The sequence below is a fragment of the Polypterus senegalus genome, chromosome 2 (assembly GCF_016835505.1).
Source record: "Polypterus senegalus isolate Bchr_013 chromosome 2, ASM1683550v1, whole genome shotgun sequence".
Classification (NCBI taxonomy): domain Eukaryota; kingdom Metazoa; phylum Chordata; class Cladistia; order Polypteriformes; family Polypteridae; genus Polypterus; species Polypterus senegalus.
The window spans coordinates 284,291,783-284,316,080 of NC_053155.1; the positions used below are offsets into that span (position 1 = coordinate 284,291,783).

At 37.9% G+C, this 24,298-nt stretch overlaps 2 protein-coding genes across 2 annotated transcripts; one reads left to right on the forward strand and one right to left on the reverse strand.

Moving 5' to 3' along the window:
- Positions 1 to 341: 341 nt before the first annotated feature.
- Positions 342 to 1,259, reverse strand: LOC120524571 (olfactory receptor 52E4-like; the record flags this gene model as incomplete). Its single annotated transcript, XM_039746403.1, has 1 exon — positions 342 to 1,259. A coding segment is annotated over exon 1 (918 nt), but the record flags the coding sequence as incomplete, so codon positions are not given.
- A 21,309-nt stretch (positions 1,260 to 22,568) lies between these two features.
- On the forward strand, positions 22,569 to 23,504 carry LOC120524572 (olfactory receptor 52E4-like). Its single transcript, XM_039746404.1, has one exon. It carries the CDS (start codon positions 22,569 to 22,571, stop codon positions 23,502 to 23,504), a length of 936 nt encoding a protein of 311 aa, XP_039602338.1.
- Positions 23,505 to 24,298: the final 794 nt, after the last annotated feature.

The window sequence follows — 24,298 nt, forward strand, 5'->3', positions numbered from 1 at the left end:
AGTGTGTTAGAAATACAGACTTGTGAAAAATGACATATTTCTCTGTATCGCGTATAGACAGGCGAGCTGTACACATATCAAAATTACCGTCATTGCATTAACATTTTCGTGATGTGCAATGTTCTGCGTGCATGGGCATAACCTAATATTTTATTCTTCCCCTGCTCACACACAGTATTAAACGTTTAATACGGAGAGTACCTTATACAGAGTAAATGTTCCTGTTTTAGACATATTATCCCTAGATATGGACAAACTTGGTATATATCAAAGGCAAGTTATTTAAAAATCTTTGCATTGTTTCAATGCTACTTATTATTTGACATTATTTTTCTTTTGAAGAATTTCAAAACATTATTACGGATTTCTTTTGTGTTTATACCGTAAATAACTGGGTTGAGACAAGGTGGTATTGTTATGGTTAACGTGCCCATTGCTTTTGTTGCATTGGGAGTGATATTTGGAAATCTTAGCGCCATCACAGCAAATAAAATTGTAATTTCAAATACAATATAACTTACTAAATGAGTGGCGCAGGTGTGAATAGCTTTGGTTTTACAGTTATGCTGACTTTGGAATAAACAAGCAATTAGTATCTTGGCGTAAGTCCAGGCCATGACCGATAAAGATAAGCCAGTTATAAAGTAGGAAACAAATAGACCATAAATGTTATTGATGGTTGTGTCAGCACACGACAGAACAAACAGAGCTCCGTTGAAACAATAGGCATGAACCACTAATGATTTACATCTTGGGAGGCGTATTGTAAGCGCGAGTAAAATTACAATTAAGACAAACGCACCGCCCCATGCAAGAGAACAAAGTTTTGCAGTAGTTTTGGTTGTCATGATGGCGTTGTAACGTAAAGGTCTACATATAGCAATATATCTGTCAAAAGCCATCACTACTAAAATGAACTGAGCAGCAGTGGAGTACATATGGATGCAAAATGCCTGAATTATACAAGCTTCAAATGAGATAAGTCTCACATCGCGCAAGAAATCCGACATTAATCTAGGCATTAAAGCGGTGCTCCCAATTAAATCACAGACAGTCATATTGCATAACATTAAATACATTGGCGCATGTAAGCTCCTGTGAGAAATAATAACAAACATGATGGTTACATTTTCAACAAAAATAATAATATAGATAAAAAATGTAATAATAAAAAGAGGGGCACGTGACTCCTCGGGTACAATGAAGCCTTCCAAAGTCAGGGGCGAAGTTAAGGTCGAAGAATTAACCAGATTGTTCATGTTTCAGGTGGTATCTGCAACACATTAAATAGTTATTACTTTCATTTAAATTTGCGACATATAAGGATTCTATTCTCAGTGAATGCAAATAGTCCAAGCACTACAGACAGACCTTTACATGCGTGACAGTCCAATATGCCTTGACGGCATATTAAGCACAGTCGCACAGTGATTTATTCTTACACTCATCGTATACAACCATTTTATAATGAAATCAAAAACACTGATATTTATAGCTAGCCTCAAACAGAACATACACTGCCAGTCAGAAGCCTGCTTTGTTATTTGAGCCGATTGCACTGTTTGCGCATGCAGGTAGAGAGTTGGAGGTTTGCGTTTTGTATTGCGGAGAACTACGAAGGGCCGTCTTAACGTATGGGCACAGTGGCTATTGGCCGGGGGCCACAGTATCATAGGGACCCCATGATGTTTCTGATGCCTGTGTATGTTTTGCTATCAAAACAGGTACACCTGCACACTACTTTGACCGGGGGTCTATGATACTGTTAAGACGACCCTGCGTGTGGGAGCAGCGGGGTTGGATGCATTAGTCGTTACACCCGTCCAAGTGAAATTTTCATTCGGTGATATAACAGTGGGTTTTCTTTCGCCAGTGAGAGGTTTTCCTTTATAGAGATCTTCTCGCAAGCCTTCGAGAAAGGGACGAAAGGACGTACCGAGAAACTAGTGAGAAAGGTGTGAAACGCTCACTGTTCGTCATCGAACAAGCGATTCATTATTTCAAACAATTGTTCGAAAACTGAAGGCTGTCGTTTTAATTTCCGCTGGTAGCATCTTAAACCGCGGAACGAAGATAGCGTGAATTGGAAGCTTGCAGCTGCGCCGAAGAGTTATTTCGTGAATTAACGAAACGTGTTATGGCCACTGACAGCGCACAGTCGTATGTAAAGTACAGCACGGCGCAGTAGTAGCGCTGCTGCCTCGCAGTTAGGATGCTCGGGTTCGCTAACAGTTTGCATGTTCTCTCCGTGTTTGCGTGGGTTTCCTCCGGGTACTCCGGTTTCCTCCCACAGTCCAAAGACATGCAGGTTAGGTTGATTGGCGATTCTAAATTGTGCTTGGTGTGTGTGTCCTGCAGTGGGTTGGCGCCCTGCCCTAGATTGGTTCCTGCCTTGCGGCCTGTGTTGGCTGGGATTGGCTTCAGCGGACCCCCGTGACCCTGTGTTCGGATTCAGCAGGTTTGAAAATGGATGGATGGATGGAACTTAAATATAGGTGAATGTTTTAGAAGTTCTTCTGTCCAAAATTAAGGGAGCAGGAAAGTTAATCTGAGGTAGCAATACCTTTATTTACCACTACATCGTGAAGCCGGACTATGTTAATTTCCGGCTTGACTGACAGTTATGTTTCCCCTATCCACTACTTCGTACTGACTACGATGTGTTAAAAACGGACAAAGGGATAACGATGACAAACGGCTAGTTGAGATTTTTAGTGTAGGCTGTTCCCAGGCCGAATTCATCTTCACGCTGTCAATTGGCTTCTCTCTCTTCGTTCTTAAGCACGTACACGTTGGTGGATTTGTTAGACCTGTGAATTGTTATGAATTGCAGGGAAAGACTTGGGGGGTTGGTGGCAGAATTGGCACTCCAGCCACCATAAAAAAACTAACACTGTTCCATTCCATCTGAACTAGTGTGGTGCCGAGGTATCACCCGTTGCATGGCTGCACTCGGATCCTAATCTGGATCCTGAGTTGGTTTGTCGTGTGGTGGGTGCGGCAAAGCACTGTATCAGTGCGTGCTCCTAACCTCCTCCTCCTCCTAAACGTTAATATCCTAATAGACCAAGAAAGAACAATGCGTCTCAATGAAACACTCCACAAAAGAGAATTTGACACAGCTACAATGACGTTAGACTTATCACGACACACCATGAAAGACGATCATTTTCAAGTTTACCAAAGGCGCTTAAAAACAGTTATTATATTATCACAAATTGGAATTTTTATTTTAACTTCAATTTGATTCGTTTTTCGCCTATACAGGTGTACCTAATACGGTACAATATTATTATCTGTTTGCAACGTTAGCAAACTCCATTCCCATTAATGTAGAAAGCTTTTTTTTTTTTTTGGTTGAAAAAAAACGCTAAAAATAATTTTTGTTGAACCCTCTTTTACTGCTTGACTGTGGCTTGTGTTTGTTAAATAATTTGCAATAAGTCTCAAATGTGACCTGCGTCTCAGTTCAATTAAATCAAAGAAATAAAATGATAAGTTTTATTTTTCTGTCTATCCCCATTATTTTTAATTTGGCTTAATCCAGATCAATCTCGACTTTACTGGGCGCAAAGTGAAAAACCAGCTCTGAACTCTCCTCACTCATGCAGGGTCCATTAACCTGCATGTATTGTAACCTCATGTGGATCGAGACGTGGTAAGTGAACTAAAACCGGCAAATAGACAACGTAGAGTCTGGGATTCAAACTGAAAGTATGATTCAATGGCCATTCTTTAGAGAAATCACTATAGAGTTCATTTCAATTTAACTGTTATAATTAATTCATAAATAAGACAAGGCTAGATATATTTGATATAATTTGTAAACTTCGAAAACTTAAAAACTTCTAAGCACTTTACGTCCGATACACATTTAAGTGTGAGTACACAATGTTTACATATATTATACACATATGTACCAAATATATATTTTTTATTGAAAAGAAAAAGCAAAGTTAATAGACATGTTTTATTTAAAAGAAAAAGCAAAGCAATTAATAGACAACTAAATTAAAATCATTTACCTTACCTTGTTTTCAGAATAGATCTATGTATGCTTAAAATGATAGAATTTGTTTCTTGCCCTCCTCTTTTATTCAGCTAATTAACAAAGCTTGTTGCTCAAAATCCCACTGCATATTAACCAAAATAAATTAAAAGCATTATCAGTTTCCCATGAGATCAGAAGATTATTGTTAGAATGCCACTGCTCCATTGGTTAGTTTCTTTGCACTTTCTCCCTTCTATTATTGTAAATAAATATAAAATATATATTTCAATGATACTGATCTAAAGAGTATCACTGGAAGTGGGCTCAGTGTTAAGCAATGGTCTAATATTATAAATAAATACGAAAACAATTATAACTTTTAAATGTGTTATTGTTGCGTCTCCAGTTTTAAGTAAGATAGCAAGGTACATTTCATGGAAATATATGCTCTTATTAAAATTGGAAAACAAAAAAAAATCAGGATTTCCAAATCCAAAATGTAATTTATGTGAAAGTTTTTTAAACCCAATGCGTCCATCGTTTGCATTCTGTGAATGCCACACACTGCAAGGCTAGACCAAAGACCAATTTCTCCAAAGCCTTAAACCGGAGAGAAGAGCCCGCGGCACTCTGTGTTGTTGTCTAATTGAGACACGCCCGCGATCGTGTGTTCGAATCTGTGTTGAGAAATTGTCGAACGAAGTCGGTTTTCATCGTGTCGGTTGCAGTAAAGAAGGAACACGAAAATAATCAAACGAACGGCAAAGGATGGTGAAGAAGTTTGAAACAGTACTCGGGGGCATAAAATCATCTAAAAAGCAGGATACTGTTGATCTTTTTCATAGTCCGGGAACCCCCGTGCAATAAACAAAAGGTACGTGATGTGTGCCCTGACCACGGAATTGCAAATCCTTGTTACGTACGATATGCCTTGCTAGTGGTTCATTATACACTAACACTGCGCACTCCTTCCGTAAGGCCTCCGTGTAATGAGGCGCAAAACAGGATAGCGAATTTATTTAAAAAATGTGCCTAGTGACCATAAACAGCAGGGTGCACAGGGGTTAAACGCAGTTGTTTTTTATTACAACAAAACCGGTGTCTGTTGAGCACCACGTTTCAAAAAACAGTTGTGTTTCCCACTCTTTTTAGTTGCTACAGTACTTGAATTCTCCAGATTAAATGTCAGTCAGTCAGTCATTGTCCAACCCACTATAGCCTAACACAAGGTCATGGGGTCTGCTGGAGCCAACCCCAGCCAACACAGGGCACAAGGAAGGAACAAATCCTGGGCAGGGCACACACACACACCCACACACAAAGCACACACTAGGGACAATTTAGGATCTCCAATGCACCTAACATGCATGTCTTTGTGTAAAGATAATTATACTCACATATTACATGGTATATAGTTGAAACAGTATATCTATTTATAAAAGAAAACTTTTGATGGTCAAGTTTCCTGGTTTTCCTCTCCCGCGGCAAAAACACCTGTAAAAAGATAAGCCAGTACGTGGTTATGCATAAAATGTACATACAAACAGAGCTGTTTCAAATGCACCGACTGTTTGGTTCACTTAATATTTTAAAAATATAATACTCCATATCCTTGTTTTTCCAACTGGAATGTCCATAGCTTACTACATATTACGCAAAAGTGACATAGTGCAATGGGTTAATCATGTAAAATAAAATAATTTGTTTTTAACAAGTGCCATATTTTTTTACTTTTCTAGACTTCACTACCAGAAAGATCCAGACGTACTAGACTGTTCTTCTATTTGTTGGTTCTCAGAAACTGGCAATGATGATGCACTGCAGGAATGCCCTATTTTAAGCAGTTTACTGATATGTACAAGACTATCAATAAATAAATAATTTTGTTTAAATTTCATACATACATTCAGAAGGTGAGATTCTCTCTCTTTCTACAGTGTGTCAATGCCACCTGCAACACTTTCTATTGTAACCTAGTCGAGTATCCACGGTACCCTTTCCTGTTGATTTTAAAGTTGGCACTCACGTTGTGGTCCCCCACTAGTTTTCCCATTATCTATTTTCCACATCACATATTTTTATTTTTTGATAGAGCACCTAGTGTCCACCTTTTCCCCCTGTTGCTATGTAATTTTTCTGCTAATCTCACTGCATTTTGAGGGTATTTTCTACACTGTCTCCTCAATTTGCATTAATGCCTTTACTGGTGTTTACTCAGGTATCCCTTGACTGTTATACTTCTTCAATATTACAGAGAGTTCATGCCCTTAATAGAATGTCATTTTTTGCATTGTATGTGCCATCTTTGGAACATCTCTCATCTACCACACTGTACTTAATTAGTTGCATCTGTTAACAAGATAATACCCATAGTATTTAAGACTGTATTTTTCCTTTTTCTTTTTTGGTGTCGTTATCATTTGCACTTTAGGATTCGCTGTAATTTCATCTTGTATTTCATGTGTACTTCACTTCTTACAACTGCTCTCATTAAATTAATTTATTTTAATGCTCTATTATTTCATGTTCTAATTTGCATTGTTTCATATCGGCTAAAACTGCTGATACTGCACTTTCATTAAAGCTTTTGGCCATGCCTCTTAAAAGGAATTTTTTTTCAGGTGTTTTTTGTGTTTCTAGTGAGAAGTCCTGTAGTCTCACCAATTTACTCATAATTCTTCAAAAAAGAGTGAATCTCTCTCAATTTGTTTTAAAAAAACTCTCCAAGAAAATGTGAGCTTTTTGCAACATCTTTTTGAAATATGGAAAAAGATCTGTAAAATGCTGTTTAACTGTAGGCCCGTCTCCTGGTATCTCCTCAACGCTGTGCGGAGACACAGCAAACCTTCTTGTGCCATCCTGGAGGAATACCTGTTTTGAGACACGGGTCCGAACACCACCAGACAGACACCAACACTTTATAAAACACACGTTTATTCAATAAAGTCCACACAACACACAGTGCTCCCGCACCAATCACCGTTAACACGGGCCGTCTTCCCAATATCGTTGGACCACCTATCCTCTGCTACAGGGAGCTTCGTCCTGCTCCCGCTCCCAACTCTAACTCCTTGATTTGAGTGAGGCAGCCCCTTTTATTCCCACCCGGATGTGCTCCAAGTGCCTGACGACAGTCTTCCGGCAGCACTCCCTGGTGTGGCAGAAGTGCTGCCCTTGCACCTGGAAGCACTCTGGGTGTTGCTGGAAGGATCTTCCCCCACCTTCCCAGGTGTGGTGGAAGTGTCGATCTCCCGTGCTCCACAATACGGAGGTGGCCACGGGCTCAATTGGGCTTGAGCCTCCTTGCTCCTTCCCCGTGGTCCCCTCAACATCCAGGGCGGTTGCCGCCTCGTGGCCCGGGGGATGTATAGACCACCTCCTGGTCCTTCCAGGCATCCCGGCTGGGTCTGACCCCCAGCCTCCTGTGACACTGTGCAACCTGAATTGGGTACAAGTTCCACCTCATACTACTAGTAGTGAGAAGGACTCTCACAAACTGCAATACTAAGAAGAATCAGTCAGGAAGGATAATGAGAGAGCAATTCTCTGTGGTCACCACCTGCAAAACCATTCCCTTTGTGGAGGTTGTCTTGTTGTTGGCTCTCCAGTGCAGCTGTTGTCACTTTCATTTGCACTAAACCTATGGAAGTTGATTCACAATCACTTACAGTTTGCTCCTAACTGCACAGAATAATATCCCTTGGTGTTAGACTGTGATGATTAAGTGTTCCCTTAATTTTTTGACCAATGTACATAAAACTGTTATATGTAATCTCCTTAACTAACAAGACACATTCTGGATGATGAAGGTCTCACTCTGAAGACCAATAAAGAAGTTTCATATTTGTGTGATTCTGTACCTGTAGTGGGAGGTTGTCATATAATCTGCATGAATAATCAAAAATGATCTTGCCAGTGGCCATTAATATTAAAAATTCTCAGTTTTAAAGGCCATCAGGTTATTGTATGGGAGACAAACAAAAATTCTAATCTGTCCAACAAAGACCAGCAAATTTGTTTTTTTTCTGACTTTAATCCATGGCTTCATTGATGAAACAATCATATAAACTGCGTCTGCAACTACAATATTTTGGCTGTATCTATCCCATCTCAATATCTTATATGCCTAGGGACATGTAATCATTGATGACATGAATGAATCTCTCAAGGCAACTGATAGCTGCAAAGCTACTGAGATATTTCCATTTACAAGTATTTTGACATTTGTTAAACCCATATTATTTCTCTACCTTGCTACCATGGAATTAGTACTTGTTTTGAGCTTGACTGTTTTCTTCTGTTTGATTAATTGATTCTGTTTAACAAAACTGTAAGGCAGAGTGGATTTATTCTGTTCATTTGGGTTGGGTTTTCTGTCATTTATTTTATAACTAGAGCAGTGTTTCACCAACCTTTGTGGTGTCATTGCCTAGTTTTTGACATGCCAGTGTTTCTACAACCACCATGAATTTTGCTCTACACACCAGGGGTGGAGATCTGTGGCAGTTACCATCCATGAATTTAGCACAATCGTCAAAATGGGCTGGGGAAGCCCCATCGTCAATCCTTTTTCTCCTTGGTGAATCTAGCGCAATCTTCAGAGCAGCGGTTAGGTAGGTCATCCAGGACTGGCCGTGCTCCACCCACTGCCGCTGTGACCAGCCACAGCTCATCTGTGATACCGCCCAGATCTAGTGACTGAATTTTAATTAGGCTGTGTATTTCATAAGTGCTTCATTTATCACAGTTTGATTACATCTTGCCTGAAGAAGGGGCCTGAGTTGCCTCAAAAGCTTGCATATTGTAATCTTTTTAGTTAGCCAATAAAAAGTGTCATTTTGCTTGGCTTTTCTCTACATTCATAATGGCTAACACGGTACAACACCCTAGTATCACAGTTTCCCTAAATTTATATTTTGGTTGCTCTCGTCATTTAATGTTTTAGTTTTCATTGTTTCTCATCGGATCCCCATTTCAGACTACTGCTTTTTCGAAACATTTAGATGAGAATGCCTCTTAAAGGGAGAAATTCTTGCTTTATACTGGACCATCTCACAAGCTTTCGAAAAACGGATAAACGAGCTTGGCGAGACACTAGTAAGATGCGCACACATATGTGCCATATCTGATCATAAAACAAATTAGTCAAAAATCTGGAGTTCTTCCATTATTTTCAATATACCATCAGTCTGGCTACTGCCATGCACTACATTGGCTGGCCGTGCACTCCCTTGACTGTCTCATTGAAATTCTTTGGCAACATCATCTTCTCACCTTTCCTGTATATAGGAAAGGACATACAATCTAATTACTGCCATGTCTTTAATAGTGTCAAGGAATCACATCCCTCATGGTCCTTTCTTTCACTATCATTTCATTCTAGTCTGTGAACTTTCAAAATGATCAAAATCCCGCATTTTTAATTTTGATTCCATGCCCCCATAATATATTGGTCAACTGATACCATTTGCCAGTTGTGTCCCTTAATTGTCTACTATTTCCTCATTATTTTTTTGAGATTTTCCTGTGCTCCCCCTTGTCTTATGTTCCCTCTGTTAATATTGTCTGTTAACCTCAAACATTTCTTCTTCTGGGCCTGCCTGTTTTTAGGTTCACATTTATGCAGCAGAGGTTATATTGTCTCAATATGATTGGTAAACAACTAATTCAAGCATCTCCTTGGAAATCTCCACAAATCTCCACAACTCTCACTTTGTAATTTTAAATTTTCAGCAGTGTAGATAAATTGTAAAAATAGATCATGTTTAAAGACAACTATATTTAACATAAAAATCAGTCAACAGCAAATTAAAAACCGTTCTTTGTGCCTCTACAACAATATTCTGTTAAAACATTATATTTTTACAAGCAAAATAGAATATGCAAATACTGTATGTGTTTATGCAAATTTCAGAATTTGTGTCTTTGATCTGCAGTATAGCAACTTTTCTCCAAGAGAGGGTGCTATAGTTTCAGGTTTAAGAGTGCCAGAATGAATTAAAGCATTAGCTTGTATTTGTCTGTTAACATGAGATGTAAAGTTGAGAAATTGATTACAGAACTATATATCATTATCAAGTAGAAATTTAAGTATGAAATTTACAGAAATATAGACTAAGGTTTCAGAGCACATGCAGTACTGACAACATTTTTTTGGAACTATGTAATTAGAAATGCTACGTATAGAGCTGTGATATACAATATAAGGTAAAGCTATCATTTGGGCCACTTTCATTTACTTATTTGGCTGACACCTTTATCAAAGGCAACTTACAACATCTATGATACAATTAGCTACATTAATTTTGTTTTTTCCAATCGGAGCAAAGGAAGGTCCAGTGACTTGCTCAGGGTCCTACGGTGTCAGTAGTGGGATTAGAACCCACAACCTCATGTCCAAAGCTTTAGCCACTACACCACACTTTCAAACAAGTAAATCTGCAATATTAAAATGAATTTTCCTTCAGCTTCATTTCTCTAAAGACATTTAACACTGAAAACAACAATTCAATTTTTTTCTATCTGTGTACAACCGGTGTCAGAGCTTGGTCCGCATTGCCGCAGTAAGTCGAACCCGTTTCCAGTGAGAGTTGGACTCTGCCAGGGCTGCCCTTTGTCACCAATTCTGTTTATAACTTTTATGGACAGAATTTCTAGGCGCAGCCAGGGTGAGGGGGTCCGGTTTGGTGGACTTAGGATTGGGTCACTACTTTTTGCAGATGATGTTGTCCTGTTTGCTTCATCAGGCCGTGATCTTCAGGTCTCTCTGAATTGGTTCACAGCTGAGTGTGAAGCGACTGGGATGGGATTCAGCACCTTCAAATCCGAGACCATGGTCCTCAGCCGGAAAAGGGTGGAGTGCCCTCTCAAGGTTGGGAGCGAGATCCTGCCCCAAGTGGAGGAGTTTCTCGGGGTTTTATTCACGAGTGAGGGAAAATGGAACTTGAGATCGACAGGAGGATCGTTGTGGTTCCGCAGTGATGCAGGCTCTGCATTGTTCTGTTGTGGTGAAAAAGGAGCTGAGCCGTAAGGCAAACCTCTCAATTTACCAGTCGATCTACACTCCTACCCTCACCTATGGGCATGAGCTATGGGTAGTGACCAAAAGAACGAGATTGCGAATACAAGCGGCTGAAATGAGTTTCCTCCGCAGGGTGTCTGGGCTTTCCCTTAAAGATAGGGTGAGAAGCTCAGTCATTCAGGAGGGGCTCAGAGTAGAGCCGCTGCTCCTCCACATCGAGAGGAGTCAGATGAGGTGGCTAGGGCATTTGATTAGGATGCCTCCTGGATGCCTTCCTGGCGAGGTGTTCCAGGCACGTCTAACTGAGAGGAGGCCCCAGGGAAGACCCAGGATACGCTGGAGGGACTATGTCTCCCGGCTGGCCTGGGAACACCTCGGGGTTCCCCTGGAAAAGCTAGAAGAAGTGGCCAGGGAGCGTGAAGTCTGGGCCTCTCTGCTCAAGCTGCTGCCCCTGCGACCCGACCTCGGGTAAGCGAAAGAGGATGGATGGATGGATGGATGGATGGATGGATGGATTCCATTTTTTTGCTTAGACAAATGAATATAAGACAAAAAAACTTGACACTTAACATAAAGGACTATGTTTAAAGGACTTCAAGGTAAATAAATAAATTCCTGCATCAATATTTAAATGAATAGGTCAAGCTTCATTTCCTTTGGCAAACTCTGAAATAAATCAGTCCATGTCTATATTTTTGTGACTGTTTTTCATGTGTAAAATCAAGAAACTCTTTTTCTTGCTTGTGGCATGGAGTGAGGACCCTGAAGAGTGTAGCAAAGAAACTCTCACATGATGCTGATTACCATCAGTGATGAATTCAATGACATATTGTCAATGCAACTGAGGGAATACATCATATTACTTCTGTACATGATGAAGAGACATCAGCATCACTGGGCATTTTCTTCAGTGACATTGGTTACACTACAAGAAAGTACATCTTTCTTTCTTTCTTTCTTTCTTTATTTCTTTCGTGCAAACTCATGTTGTTCTATGCTGTGTCAGGAAGTCATGTAACTTGATTAAAAAAAGGGCACTCAACAATTTAGAGAGATTCTGGGAAAAATGAAATTCTTTTTCCTTGAATCCACATTTCTTCTTGAAAATCTAGCCTCCATTTCAACAATAAGGATGTTAAGCAAAGACTTTTCAGAGACTGATTCTGAGTGATTCAGAGCAACAGTTGAGTCTATGAGAATTACTGTGTCCAACATTAATGAAAAGACTGTTATCAGGCTGCATGCTGACAGTTTTTGTCCTTTTAGTAAGATCCGAATAATTACAAAATTTGGAATGTTAATACAATGAAGCATTACTGTGAATGTGAATGGCTGGAGTTCAGTGCATAGAAAAGAAATGTGTCACTTTCAAATAATGTATGTCTTTTTATCTGTGTCTAAAGATCATGGGTCTCATGCATAATGCCATGCGTAGAATTCACACTAAAACATGGTGTATGGATAAAAGTGGAAATGTGTGTATACACAAAATATTTCAGATGCACAAAACTGCATAAGTCAACTTCCACACATTTCTGCCCCATAAATTCTGATCAGCATGAAAAGTAACGTATGTGCACATGCCTGCCGCCCCACCCCGACTAGGAATTCAATATAAATAGCCCCTTGAGTTCAGTGTTTTGTAAAAAGGCAATGGCAAAAGCACGAGAAAAAAATAAGAATTTCAGCGAATGTGAAGAGTAGGCAAGGAAAGAGTACTATTTGTTGGCTTAAGCAGTAGTATTAATAGCAAAAGAAAATTGATTGAGTGATACAGAGTGGTGGAAACACTCGAAAGTTCAAGTTCAGAAAGTTGTACAGTGCCCAAAGTAAAAAGAAAGACAGGTATCAAAGTCACCGTGAAGCCCACTGCCTGAGTGTCAGAAGAAAGAGTTTAAGGGTACAGAGAAAAGAAAAAAAAAAAAGTAGGGACACCGTGAAGGAAAAAAGATTGAAATGCCAAGTTTATTCTTGAAATTTCCACTATAATCTCATACTTAATTTTGTCATTAAAGTAGAGCAACCAAAACTTCTTCATAGAACTGATGTTTAATTTACTAGGGTTTCTCAAATCGCATCATAATTAAAGTAGCATGTTAAATGCTTTGTATTCTATGTGTTCTATTTATGTGAATTACTACGTGCTTCTTAAACAGTCTTTCTCTAATGCCAACAGAAGCACACAGGCACTGATCCTCACACAGAATACATTACACTCATGATATTACAGCTCTCTGAACATTTTAGAATACTATGATAGAATTTTCATGATGAAATGCATTAAAGTATGTATTAAACATGGGGACACGGTGGCACAGTGGTAGCAATAAGCTGGTGCCCCATCCAGGGATTGTTCCTGCCTCCTGCAAGATGAAATAATTTATTGCAGCAGTACTGTCTCTGTTAAACGTATCAACCCCCAATTTCTGTCCTTCCATTTTCTTTCTCCACGTAATTGCCACAACACAAGCTCTGTGATAAATGTCAAACCTGCTGTAAGCTTCGAACGCCGATTCTCCAAAACCTTTAAGGAACATTGAAAAATCATTGTGATACATGTTTAATTAATCCATCCATCTCTCCATCCATCTATCCATCCAGGGTCGCATCAGTCCCAGCAAGCATCAAGAGTGAGGCAGGCACAATCTCTGGATAGGGTGCCAGCTCATTGCTACCGCTGTGCCACCATGCTCCACATGTTTAATTATTATCAGTATACATTATTTACATGAAGTTAACGATTTATCTGTAAAATGTAATATGCATACTTTAGTGGATTTTATTATAAAAATGATATCAAATTTACATCCTAGTATTCTAACAGCACAGAGCTCCAAGAGGATCGCTCTTGGAAATCTAAATTGACAGAAGCCAGTCATCATCATCTATAAATATGTACTTTCTTCTATTGGAATTAATTGAATTCCTTTATTGTGATTGTATGGTATAATGAGTTTTGTTTATGCAAATCCTCCCTAAACGTATTTTCCTATAAAATGATAAAACAACAACAATAATAATAATAATGTGATAAAAACAATTAAAATATACAGTATGAAAGCATATGTACAATATACATGTACATATTGTGAAGATAGTACACATGGTCACATGGTTCATAAAGTGGCTCAGGTTGTGTTATATTACAGCTGTAGTGCAAGTTTACAGTGAGGTAGTTGTAATTATAAGTACAAACAGTTCTACCAGGAGCACTTGGAGGACTGACTGTGTTTATAGCTCTGATGAAGCTGTTTTTGAGCCTTAAGGTCTGTTCAGGAAAGGCTCCAAAGCTTTTGTCAGATTGGAGTGGAATAAGTGACTGAGTGAAATCCATACAGATGCTAGTGGCTTTCCTTACATAGCGTCTGCTATAAATATCCTCCAGGGCTGGAAACTATATCCTGATAATCCTCTGTGCTCTTGATACAATCCACCTGATTGGCTGCTGTAGAGCTGTGATTCCACACTTATATACAATTGGTTAAAATACTCTGAGTGGTGCACTGAGAGTAACAACAGCTGTAGTATTTGGAATAGCTTGGCCATTCCATGCATCATTATATTGTTACAGGTTGATTACAGTCAGGTGCCATAAATTAATAAAGATATGCGGTTAATTTCAGTATAATTGATATAGCCCGCATCATGGATGTGAATCTAAAAAAGTAAGGGAAATCACACAGGAGCAGTAGCACTGCTTTCACGCTGTGTGCTGACAATTTGCAAAATCGAGCAAAAATGTGTGAATGCAAGAGGTGGTGCTGGCTTGAGAATGTGCATGGTTTCACTCCAACTTTACTGTAGTTTTTGTAAATCGTGATATGAGCATGGAAACAGGTGAATGCAACATTTATGTACGTACACACCATGTATACATGAGGCTCCAGATGTCTCAGGGCATAAATAAGAACATTCCCAATCTCTTCTATCTCTTCTCAACAATGCTAGACACTGCATGTGTACGCAGACTCAGACAGATGTTTCAGAATTTGATTACAAATATATTTAGTATTTAGTTGACTTAGATCAAGCAAACAATTCAGATTGCAGACAAACTGAATCATTATTGAGAAATATTCTGTTACATTAACAGTACCGCCGCTCCTTATATGCAGAGTACGCAGTCTGCGTAGGGCACCAACTCCCAGGGGGGCACCATCCCAGCTGCTCAAAAAAAATCGTTTTTATATATTATAATAATGAATTAATATTAATAATATACATATACAAATAAACAAAAATATAAACGTATATTATGCATTTTACGGTGAACGCAGAGTAGGGTAAGCACACGTGATGACACGCGCGCCCTCATGTATTTACTTTTATTTGAATAAAGTTCTATTTTGGCCCCTATAGTAAGTGTTTTTTTTATAATTTTATTTTTACTTCCGTAATATTTGGGGGAGGGGGCACAAAAGTAAATTTCTGCTTAGGACACCCATTTGGCCAGCAGCGGCCCTGTACATTAATCACTAGTACAATCACTTTTGATGGAGAATCCGGATGAGTATGCATACTCATACCTCACTCTAATTTCTTTTAGGAGTTATTTTATAAGGATATTGATAATAAACAATGTGTTTGTTGCATTGTCTGTGATCAATCATACTCTCTTAAAAATATTGGTTCCTAAATGGCACTTGACTGGGTTGTATGGTTCCTCGTAGAACCATTGCTTGACAAAGAACCATTTTATTCCTGGAGATGTTCTTTGCATATGTAGTTGGTTCTTTGGGATTTGAAAATGTTCTAAATATGAGGATTAAACAGAAATCTTTAATGTATAGCAGACTAATGGATACTGACAGATCAAAAAATCTTAGCCTGTGTTCTTGTATGCTGCAAGAGTCCTAACCGTCAAAGTCAAAATATTTGCTAAACATACAGTCAAAAATAATAGAATATTTTAGTTCTAATGCTTCTTTTAAATTGAAAATTTACTGGTACTAATTCTCTTTAATATCTACTATCTTTGATAGAGAACCACGAGCATTGCTGGTTTTGAAACTATACATAAATGATGTCACGTATCATAACTTCAAGGAACAGTGAGCCAACTGAAGCTCAAAATGGTAGTGTCCACAAAGGAACTAAATGGTGATGTAGTAAATTTAAAAAGAAGCCATAAAAATAAATGCAAATCCCAAATCAAAATAAAACAACAGAAACTAAAGTAAAACTGAAATCAGCAAAGTCTGAAATCCCAGAAAATTTAAAACAAATTGTCAAGAAAAAATGTATAAAGCCTCAGAATTCCTTAAAATGTATTGAAAATCATAACAGTCTGCAAGAGTTGGGTTTTTTTGAATGGTATATGCAAAACATTTTATCAATGACCCAGTTTCATCTGCCTCTGGAATGCAAAGCAATGCAATCAAAGTGAAAAATGATGAGGCAGAATAGTCAATTTTGCCGAAATTTCATTGCAGCAACTCAAAATCATACTCAGTAGTTTGTATGGCCCCCATGTGCTTGTATGCATGCCTGACAACATCGGGGCATTCTCCTAATGAGAATGAAGGATGGCATCCTGGGGTGTGAAAGAATAATTTTAGGGTAACATAGCATTCATCTTAAAGAAATAGCATGAAGGGTTAATAAATAAGGGAAACCAAATAAAGGTCAAGTGAACAACAAAATGTACAATGAAATATAAGAATTGGTTTTGGAAAAATATCGAGATGGTCAGTAAATAAAGAATGTACCAGAGGAAAGGTTGATGTTATATACAAAATGTGCTGAAGGATGACAGAGGTGACTAAGAAATCAGCAGATGTTCTATAAACTAGAAAGGAGAGATGTTATATGCACAGAAATTTCAAGGGTGGTGTCTCATCTTAAAATGTATAAGAAGAACCATAAAATAATATAATCGACTTTTATTTTATATAAATCATTTGGGTGTAAACCAATGAGCCAACTAGAGTAAAATGTATGCATTGATTGACAGTGTATGTAAATTCAACAGTTTATAAAATGAACCTCTGTTCTTTGTTTCTCTGACCGTTCTGATCATTCTGCCCAGGCCGTAACAGACTGCTTTTGAAGAATGCTCCCTCCAAGGCATTTTGCTGAGGAGTAATTAAAAGATACAATGAACAGCTTTTCTCCTTCCTAATTACTGAATTGTCCTGTTAGAGGACGTTTCTATCTTTAATAAGATATTAAATTTCAACCACAGGGGATCTCCTCTCAGATCTGGACCAGGGCATCACTGAGCTCCAGGACACTCTGAGGTGCAACCTGGTGGTGCTGGATTGACTGAAACATAATGTCCCAGAGGTGTTCTATTGGAGTTACGTCAAGCCAGTGTGGGGGGCAGTCAATAGTATCAGTTACTTCATCCTCCAGGAATTGCCTGCATACTCTTGCCACATGAGGCCAGGAATTGTTGTGCACCAGGAAAAACCCAGGACCCACTGCTCCAGCATTGGGTCTGACAATGGGTCCAAGGATTTCATCCCGATACCTAATAGCAGTCAAGTTGCCATTGTCTAGCCTTTAGAGGTCTGTGCGTCCTTCCATGGATATGCCTCCTCAGACCATCACTGACCCACCACCAAACTGGTCATGCTGAATGATGTTACAGGCAGCATAATGTTCTCCATGGCTTCTCCAGACCTTTTCACCTCTTTCACATGTGCTCAGAGTGAACTTGCTCTTATCTGTCAAAAAACAGATCACCAGTGGTGGACCTGCCAATTCTGGTATTCTATGGAAAATGCCAGTAGAGCTCCACTATGCCATGCAGAGAGCACAGGGACCGCTATAGGACGTCGGGCCCTCAAGCCACCTTCATGAAGTCTGTTTCTGATTGTTTGGTCAGAAACATTCACAACAGTGGTCTGCTGGAGGTCATTTTGTAGGGCTCTGTCAGTGCTCATCCTGTTCCTCCTTGTACAAAGGACCAGATACCGGTCCTGCTGATGGGTTAAGGACCTTCTACAGTCCTCTCCAGCTCTCCTGAAGTAACTGCCTGTCTCCTGGAATCTCCTCCATGCTCTTGAGACTGTGCTGGGAGACACAGCAAACCTTCTGGCAATCTTCTGGCCATCCTGGACAAGTTGAAATAACTGTGCAACCTCTGTAGGGTCCAGGTATCACTCTCATGCTACCAGTAGTGACATTGACCATAGCCAAATGCAAAACTAGTGAAAAAACAGTCAGAAAAGATGAGGAGGAAAAAATGTCAGTGGCCTCCACCTGTTAAACTATTACTGTTTTGGGGGTCATCTCATTGTTGCCTCTCTAGTGCACTTGTTGTTAACTTCATTAACACCAAAGCAGCTGAAACTGATTAACAACCCCCTATGCTACTTAACTGACCAGATCAATAGCCCAGAAGTTTCATTGACTTGATGTTATGCTCTGATTAAAAGTACTACTCATTTTTTTAGTAGTATATTATTTTTATTGCTACCACTGCATACTCTGAGATCTAGAAAACAAGAGCCATGCATCATGCTGTGGTGAACATTCCAGTATTGGTCAAGATTGGCACCAGCTCCCATAAAAGGTAACCATCTTTCTCACCTAAGAAGAATTTGATAAAATTATTTAAAATTCAGTTCTGCATCCCAATGACTTTTGTTGTCAAAATAAAAATGTAATCTTAATACTAGTTTATAGATATTCTGAAATCCATAATGACAATACGGCACATTATTTTCCAGAAATCAGTAATTCAACTTATTTAAAGTGAGAGGTATATTTTGGTTTTGGAAGCCTGTTGACTGATGCACTTTCAAAATCTGTTAGTGTTTAGTCTGGTTGTCCTTTAGCAGGTGGAAATAAAGACTGGCTTTTAATTTGTTCCTCACAAAGAATTAATTTGGGTTTTACAATATATGCAATCTTGTAAAACACTCAGTCACCTTTCACTTTATTTCTGACCAGACTTTAGAAATGCCTTTCCCCCAAAAATGTAAGAACATTGGTAAAGAATTATCAAAATTTCTTTCTTTCTTGTAAAGCCACTTTTTTTTAAACAGGCTTTTATAGCTTAAGAGATAATATGCATACAGTACACACATGACAAAAATAATGTAGTTCATATTTGTCACTTTTAAAAAACAGTTATAGAGATTCATATGAGATTTTTATATCCAACTACATAATAGTTTTCAAAACGTATGAATGTGTTTACTTATGGCTTTGAATATGTTGATGTCTGCCACTCTTTGAATGTAGTATGAAACTGGCAAATTATATCCTTTTAAACATGCTTGTAAACACTTTCTGGTAAATTATGATTTTTTTTTTTTACAATGTAATGAGAACAATGAGAAGTGAAGCAACGTGCACCTTTAATTGACTAACTGAGCAGATTACAATATGCAAACTTTCATGGCAGTTCAGGCCCCTTCTCAGGCAAATTGTAGTCTGAGCCAGGTGTCATTTTGCTTAACTTCTCATTGCATCCATAGCGGCTAACACGGTATAACACTCTGTTACTAAAGGTAATGCGAAATAATTCCTGGAAAATACGAGAAGTGTGTAAGCGGAGTTGTTTTTGGAGGTGGAGTCTAACAGAACATAAAGAGAGGGCGGTTGGATTCGGTTGCACAATAGCTTATGAGCGAAAATAACAGCACGTTTATACTCGTCCAGATTTATGTATTTCATTTCAAGTATAACCTCGTTTAAATAGAAACAGATGCTAAATTGATTTTCAAAAAGGTAATTATTTCGTTTTATTTCGTTTTCAGACATAAAACTATACGTGGACATATAGACAGAAAAGGACATCAGCAAATATATTATACTGTATCATTTAAGAGTTTGGCAAGATTTTATAATGAACTCAACCATTAAGACAGTTATTTGAAGGATGTGTTGTCAACACACTTCAGAAACAGATTATACATTTATTTAAGTTAGGCTTAATTCGATAGCTTGTATGTTTTGGAATCAAATGAAAGACTAGCTAGGTTCGAATTCAGTTAAAGAAACTTACTTTAACAGTTGAATTGCACGATAACTAGTACAGGCGTGCGTTTCCCGAAAGCAATGTAACGCTAAGAAACTCCATCGATCGTTAATTTAGTTCCTCAAATCCCATCATAACTAAAGTAGCACGTTATAATATATGTGTTCCCAGACCTAGACTTTAACTGCTGCTTACTAATGAAACCTTTTCCCTTTTGCACTCACAGAATGGGTAGTGATTACCACACAAAATAAGTACAAATCAAATTACGACAGTTCTCTGAATTTTCGGAATGCTAAATTTCATGTTGAGATTATTTGATTTTCATTATGAAATGCATTCCATTTTGTAGATAACATGTTAATTTAAGTAAATTATACTGTTAATACTTACAAATTCAAAAGCTGACGATATTTCCATGTTCTTTAAATTTTGAACAATGGGTGGCAGTTACCTTTACTCTCAAGGAGACTTTTAAGGTGTAATAAGTGGCTGTGTGGTGAAACGGGAAGAAAGAAAAAAAGGAAGTGCAGGAACTGAGAGTTGATACGTTTGGATGGAGAGAGTATGGCTGCAGTGAAGAAAGCCGACCCAGAGAAACATCCGTTGAATCCATGTTGTGTCTTCCAACACTTTAACGAACCCAGCATTCACACGTTATTAAAATTAAACCAGTGGGATGTAACTGATTCTCATTCCTACAGCCAGCATCTCGGAGCCTTGTTACCTATGGTTTTCTCATCATTGAACATGCAGGTTATTTTGCAGTTAGCAAAGATATTTTACGAATATTGTGGCAAAGTAGCCCCGGAGAACCCACGATGTAATCATATGAGCCAATACGACAGTGTGAAAAAGGAAGAAGCAGTTTGTTGGTAGACAGCTACTTGTTAGCGGGTATCCAATTTCTGCTTGCTGGTTAATGTTAGTAAATAACCTTCAGGCGGCGACAAAAGAGCAAGACAATACAGTACAGCACACCAGCAAACCCGTATTGGAATAAATGGTATGCACTGTTGCTGTCAACGTAAGTAATGTGTGTATGTGTGCATTGCACTTCAGTTGTTCCGTATGTATATGTTTGTAAAATAAACTCACGGTGCACTGTCCGAAGGAGTGTGGGAATTTCTAATACATTATAAAAATGTATTTTTTTCTTTAAACGATGCCTTAATAATTTACACATTTCCACCAGGCTGTCCAAGTGGTGGCTATGTCTCCAAAAGTAAAATATATTGTGATGTGCAGGCTTATTCCATTCTTTATATTATATTCATCCACCCATCCATTCATTCATCTATCCATCCATCCACCCATCTTCTTAACCCATCTAATCAGGACAGAATCATGGTGAAACTTGAGCATACACCAGCAAACATCGGTCGCAAAGTTAGAATAACACCTGCACAGAACACTAGTCCATCGCCTATTTATAAACACCAATTGACCTAACCTACATGTTAGGTTAGGTTATGTTGGATTGTGCAGGGAAATAGGAGCACCCAAAAAAATGTTTATTGTGTGACTTAGCAAACCATGACACTATAATCTTATCTAATAGAAAAGGCTTATAATTTTGAAATGATAGTATTATGTGTACTTCATAGTACTTTCACAACTTTTATTTTCCATTTAACAAGGGTTAAAGAATCACCTAAATGAAAATATCGCTATTCGACTATATTCAATCGACTTGTGCTGCATGCTTTTTTGTAGCGCTGGATTAACTAAGCAGTACTGTACTTTAAACTGGCTCTTAAGGTTGGTTTTAGGAAACGTACGTAAAAGACTCCTACTTTAAGTATACATCGTACACTGAAAAAAGTATAACATTGATGTTGTTCATTCAACGTAAATTTTCTCTTTCAAGCAATTTAAGATTAGTCATTTAGTGTTGTAGCTTGAAATATTTGGTTTCAGATCTACATCGAAATAAAAAAAAATTGTTTGTACCAAAGCAAGTTATGGCGGAGGGAATAAACATAAAAATCCTATTTCAGTTAACCTAATATTTTAGGTTGTTCGTGTGCCCTGTTTGAGGGGCTGTTTGTATTTTCTTCTGGTTGAACTTTCCAGCGTGCTGGCTTTCCAACTACCAAAAAAGAAGAACAAATTCAAAAATAGACGTACTTCAGTATAAAACCAGTGAATTGCACCCAATCACTCTAAATGATTTGCCTCAACTTAACATTTGTGGGTTCAATAAAAAAAAAAAGAATTATATTGGTTCAGATTGAAAATATTAAGTGTGAATCATTACCTTAATTATTTTAAGTTCAATGGAGGTTATTCTTTTTTCAGTGATATAAGGACGCACGTTAATCGCTAAAATTGTTTTTGGGAAACGCACGCCAGGACAGTATTAGCTGCTAACTCTAGAGAATAAAATGATCCCTATACTTTTCTCGATTTAGACACTGAACACGAGACAAAACATGAATGCAACCTGTTATGTAATTATATCTAAACGTTTATACAATTTTCTTAAAGTTGCACTCGGCATACTTTTAAAATTGCATTTGTTTACAGTAGTTTATATTTTTTTAAATACAGTTTTAAATTCATGTCTATGATATATATATATTTTTTGTGTTTCAGAGCAAATACTGCTGTTCAACTCCAAAATGACTGAATCATCAGAAAACTCGTCAATGTTAATTTTGGAAGGTTTCAGCATTCTCCCTGAACTTCGAGTCCCTGTTTTCATTTTATCTCTTGCTGTATATGCTGTGATTCTTGCCGGGAATTTAACACTCTTATTTGCAATTGTTTTTCATCGACATTTACATAAACCGATGTACACGTTGCTTTCCAATATGATAATATGCGACCTAATTGGAAGCACTGCTCTAATGCCCAGGTTGATGTATGGGGTTATGACAGAAGTTAAACAAATTTCAATTTATGCTTGTGTCATTCAGGCTTTTTGCATTCACTCATACGGAAGTGCTACTCAGCTTATACTAACCGTTATGGCTGTAGACAGATACTTTGCGATTTGTAACCCTTTGCGATACCACGCCATTATGACTACCAAGACGACAGTTAAGCTTTGTTTGCTCGCCTGGGGAGTAGCGTTTGTTTTGCTTTTTATTCTCTTTTTTCTTACTTTAAGACTTCCACGTTGTAGATCACTTATAGTTCACGCGTATTGCTTCAATGGATCTTTATATTTATTATCTTGTGTTGACACAACTGTGAACAACATGTACGGTTTATTTGTCACATATTTTTTAAGCACGGTATCGTTTTCTGCAATTGCATTTACATATACTAAAATATTAATTATGTGCTTATTCAAAACAGAAAATAACAGCAAAAGTAAGGCAATCCACACGTGTTCTACTCATTTAAGTGTGTATTTTCTTTTTGAAATAACAGCATTATTTTCAATTATAGCCTTAAGGTTTCCAAATGTCTCACCAAATGCAATTAAAGCAATGGGAACTTTAATGGTTGTTTTGCCTCCGGTTGCTAACCCAATAATTTATGGTCTTAACACCAAAGAAATCCGGAATATTTTCACGAAGTGTATTAAAAATCGGATATCTAACCGGTGAATATGTCAATCTGTTGACTGTTCTTTAGAAATAATGTTAGATGCTTGCAGTAATATAAATACAACTGTTAAATTATATATTACTTGTGTAATGTCAGCAATTCTAATGTATAAACAAAAGGATAACCACTTCATATACAAAATCATTATAAATAAAGTGAAGGTAAATTGAAAAGGTTGTTTTATGTTTTCAAATAGTAAAATTGTTAATTTAAAGAATAAGTATGTTTCATGGGGCATCAAAAAAATTAAGTTTCTATAATAAAAAAGAGAAACATAAAAGAAGAAACCACAAATATTGTTAAACAAATGGGTACTGGAAGGTTACAGGTTCAATTCTTAACCTTCAGGTCTCAGCCTGGCAGATTTCAGGAGACTAATCAAGTTAAATCTTAAATTGTACCTTAGAACATTTGTTTCTTTGTTGTTTTCCCAATGAAAGGAGCACTAAAACTTAACAGGGCCATGTACACATATTTAATAGCAGCCTGACATATTAGACAACAAAACCTCAGTAGGTGTAAAGCATACTTAGTCTCATAATGTAAATGTTAAAGACCCTCAACATTTATATTACATACCAAAAGTTTTGATACATGCATATGTTTAAGTTTCACTTACATACAACTGAAAATGGTGACATTTCACTAAATCATTAGAGTCCTCTGAAACAATTTCAGATTTATATCATTCAGCCTGGCAGCCATGTACCTTTCTCAGCCAATAAGGCAGTGTAGATGCCAGCTGTTAAGATATGTTTGGGTAAAGAGCTTCTTAATCCACGGTATCAGGATA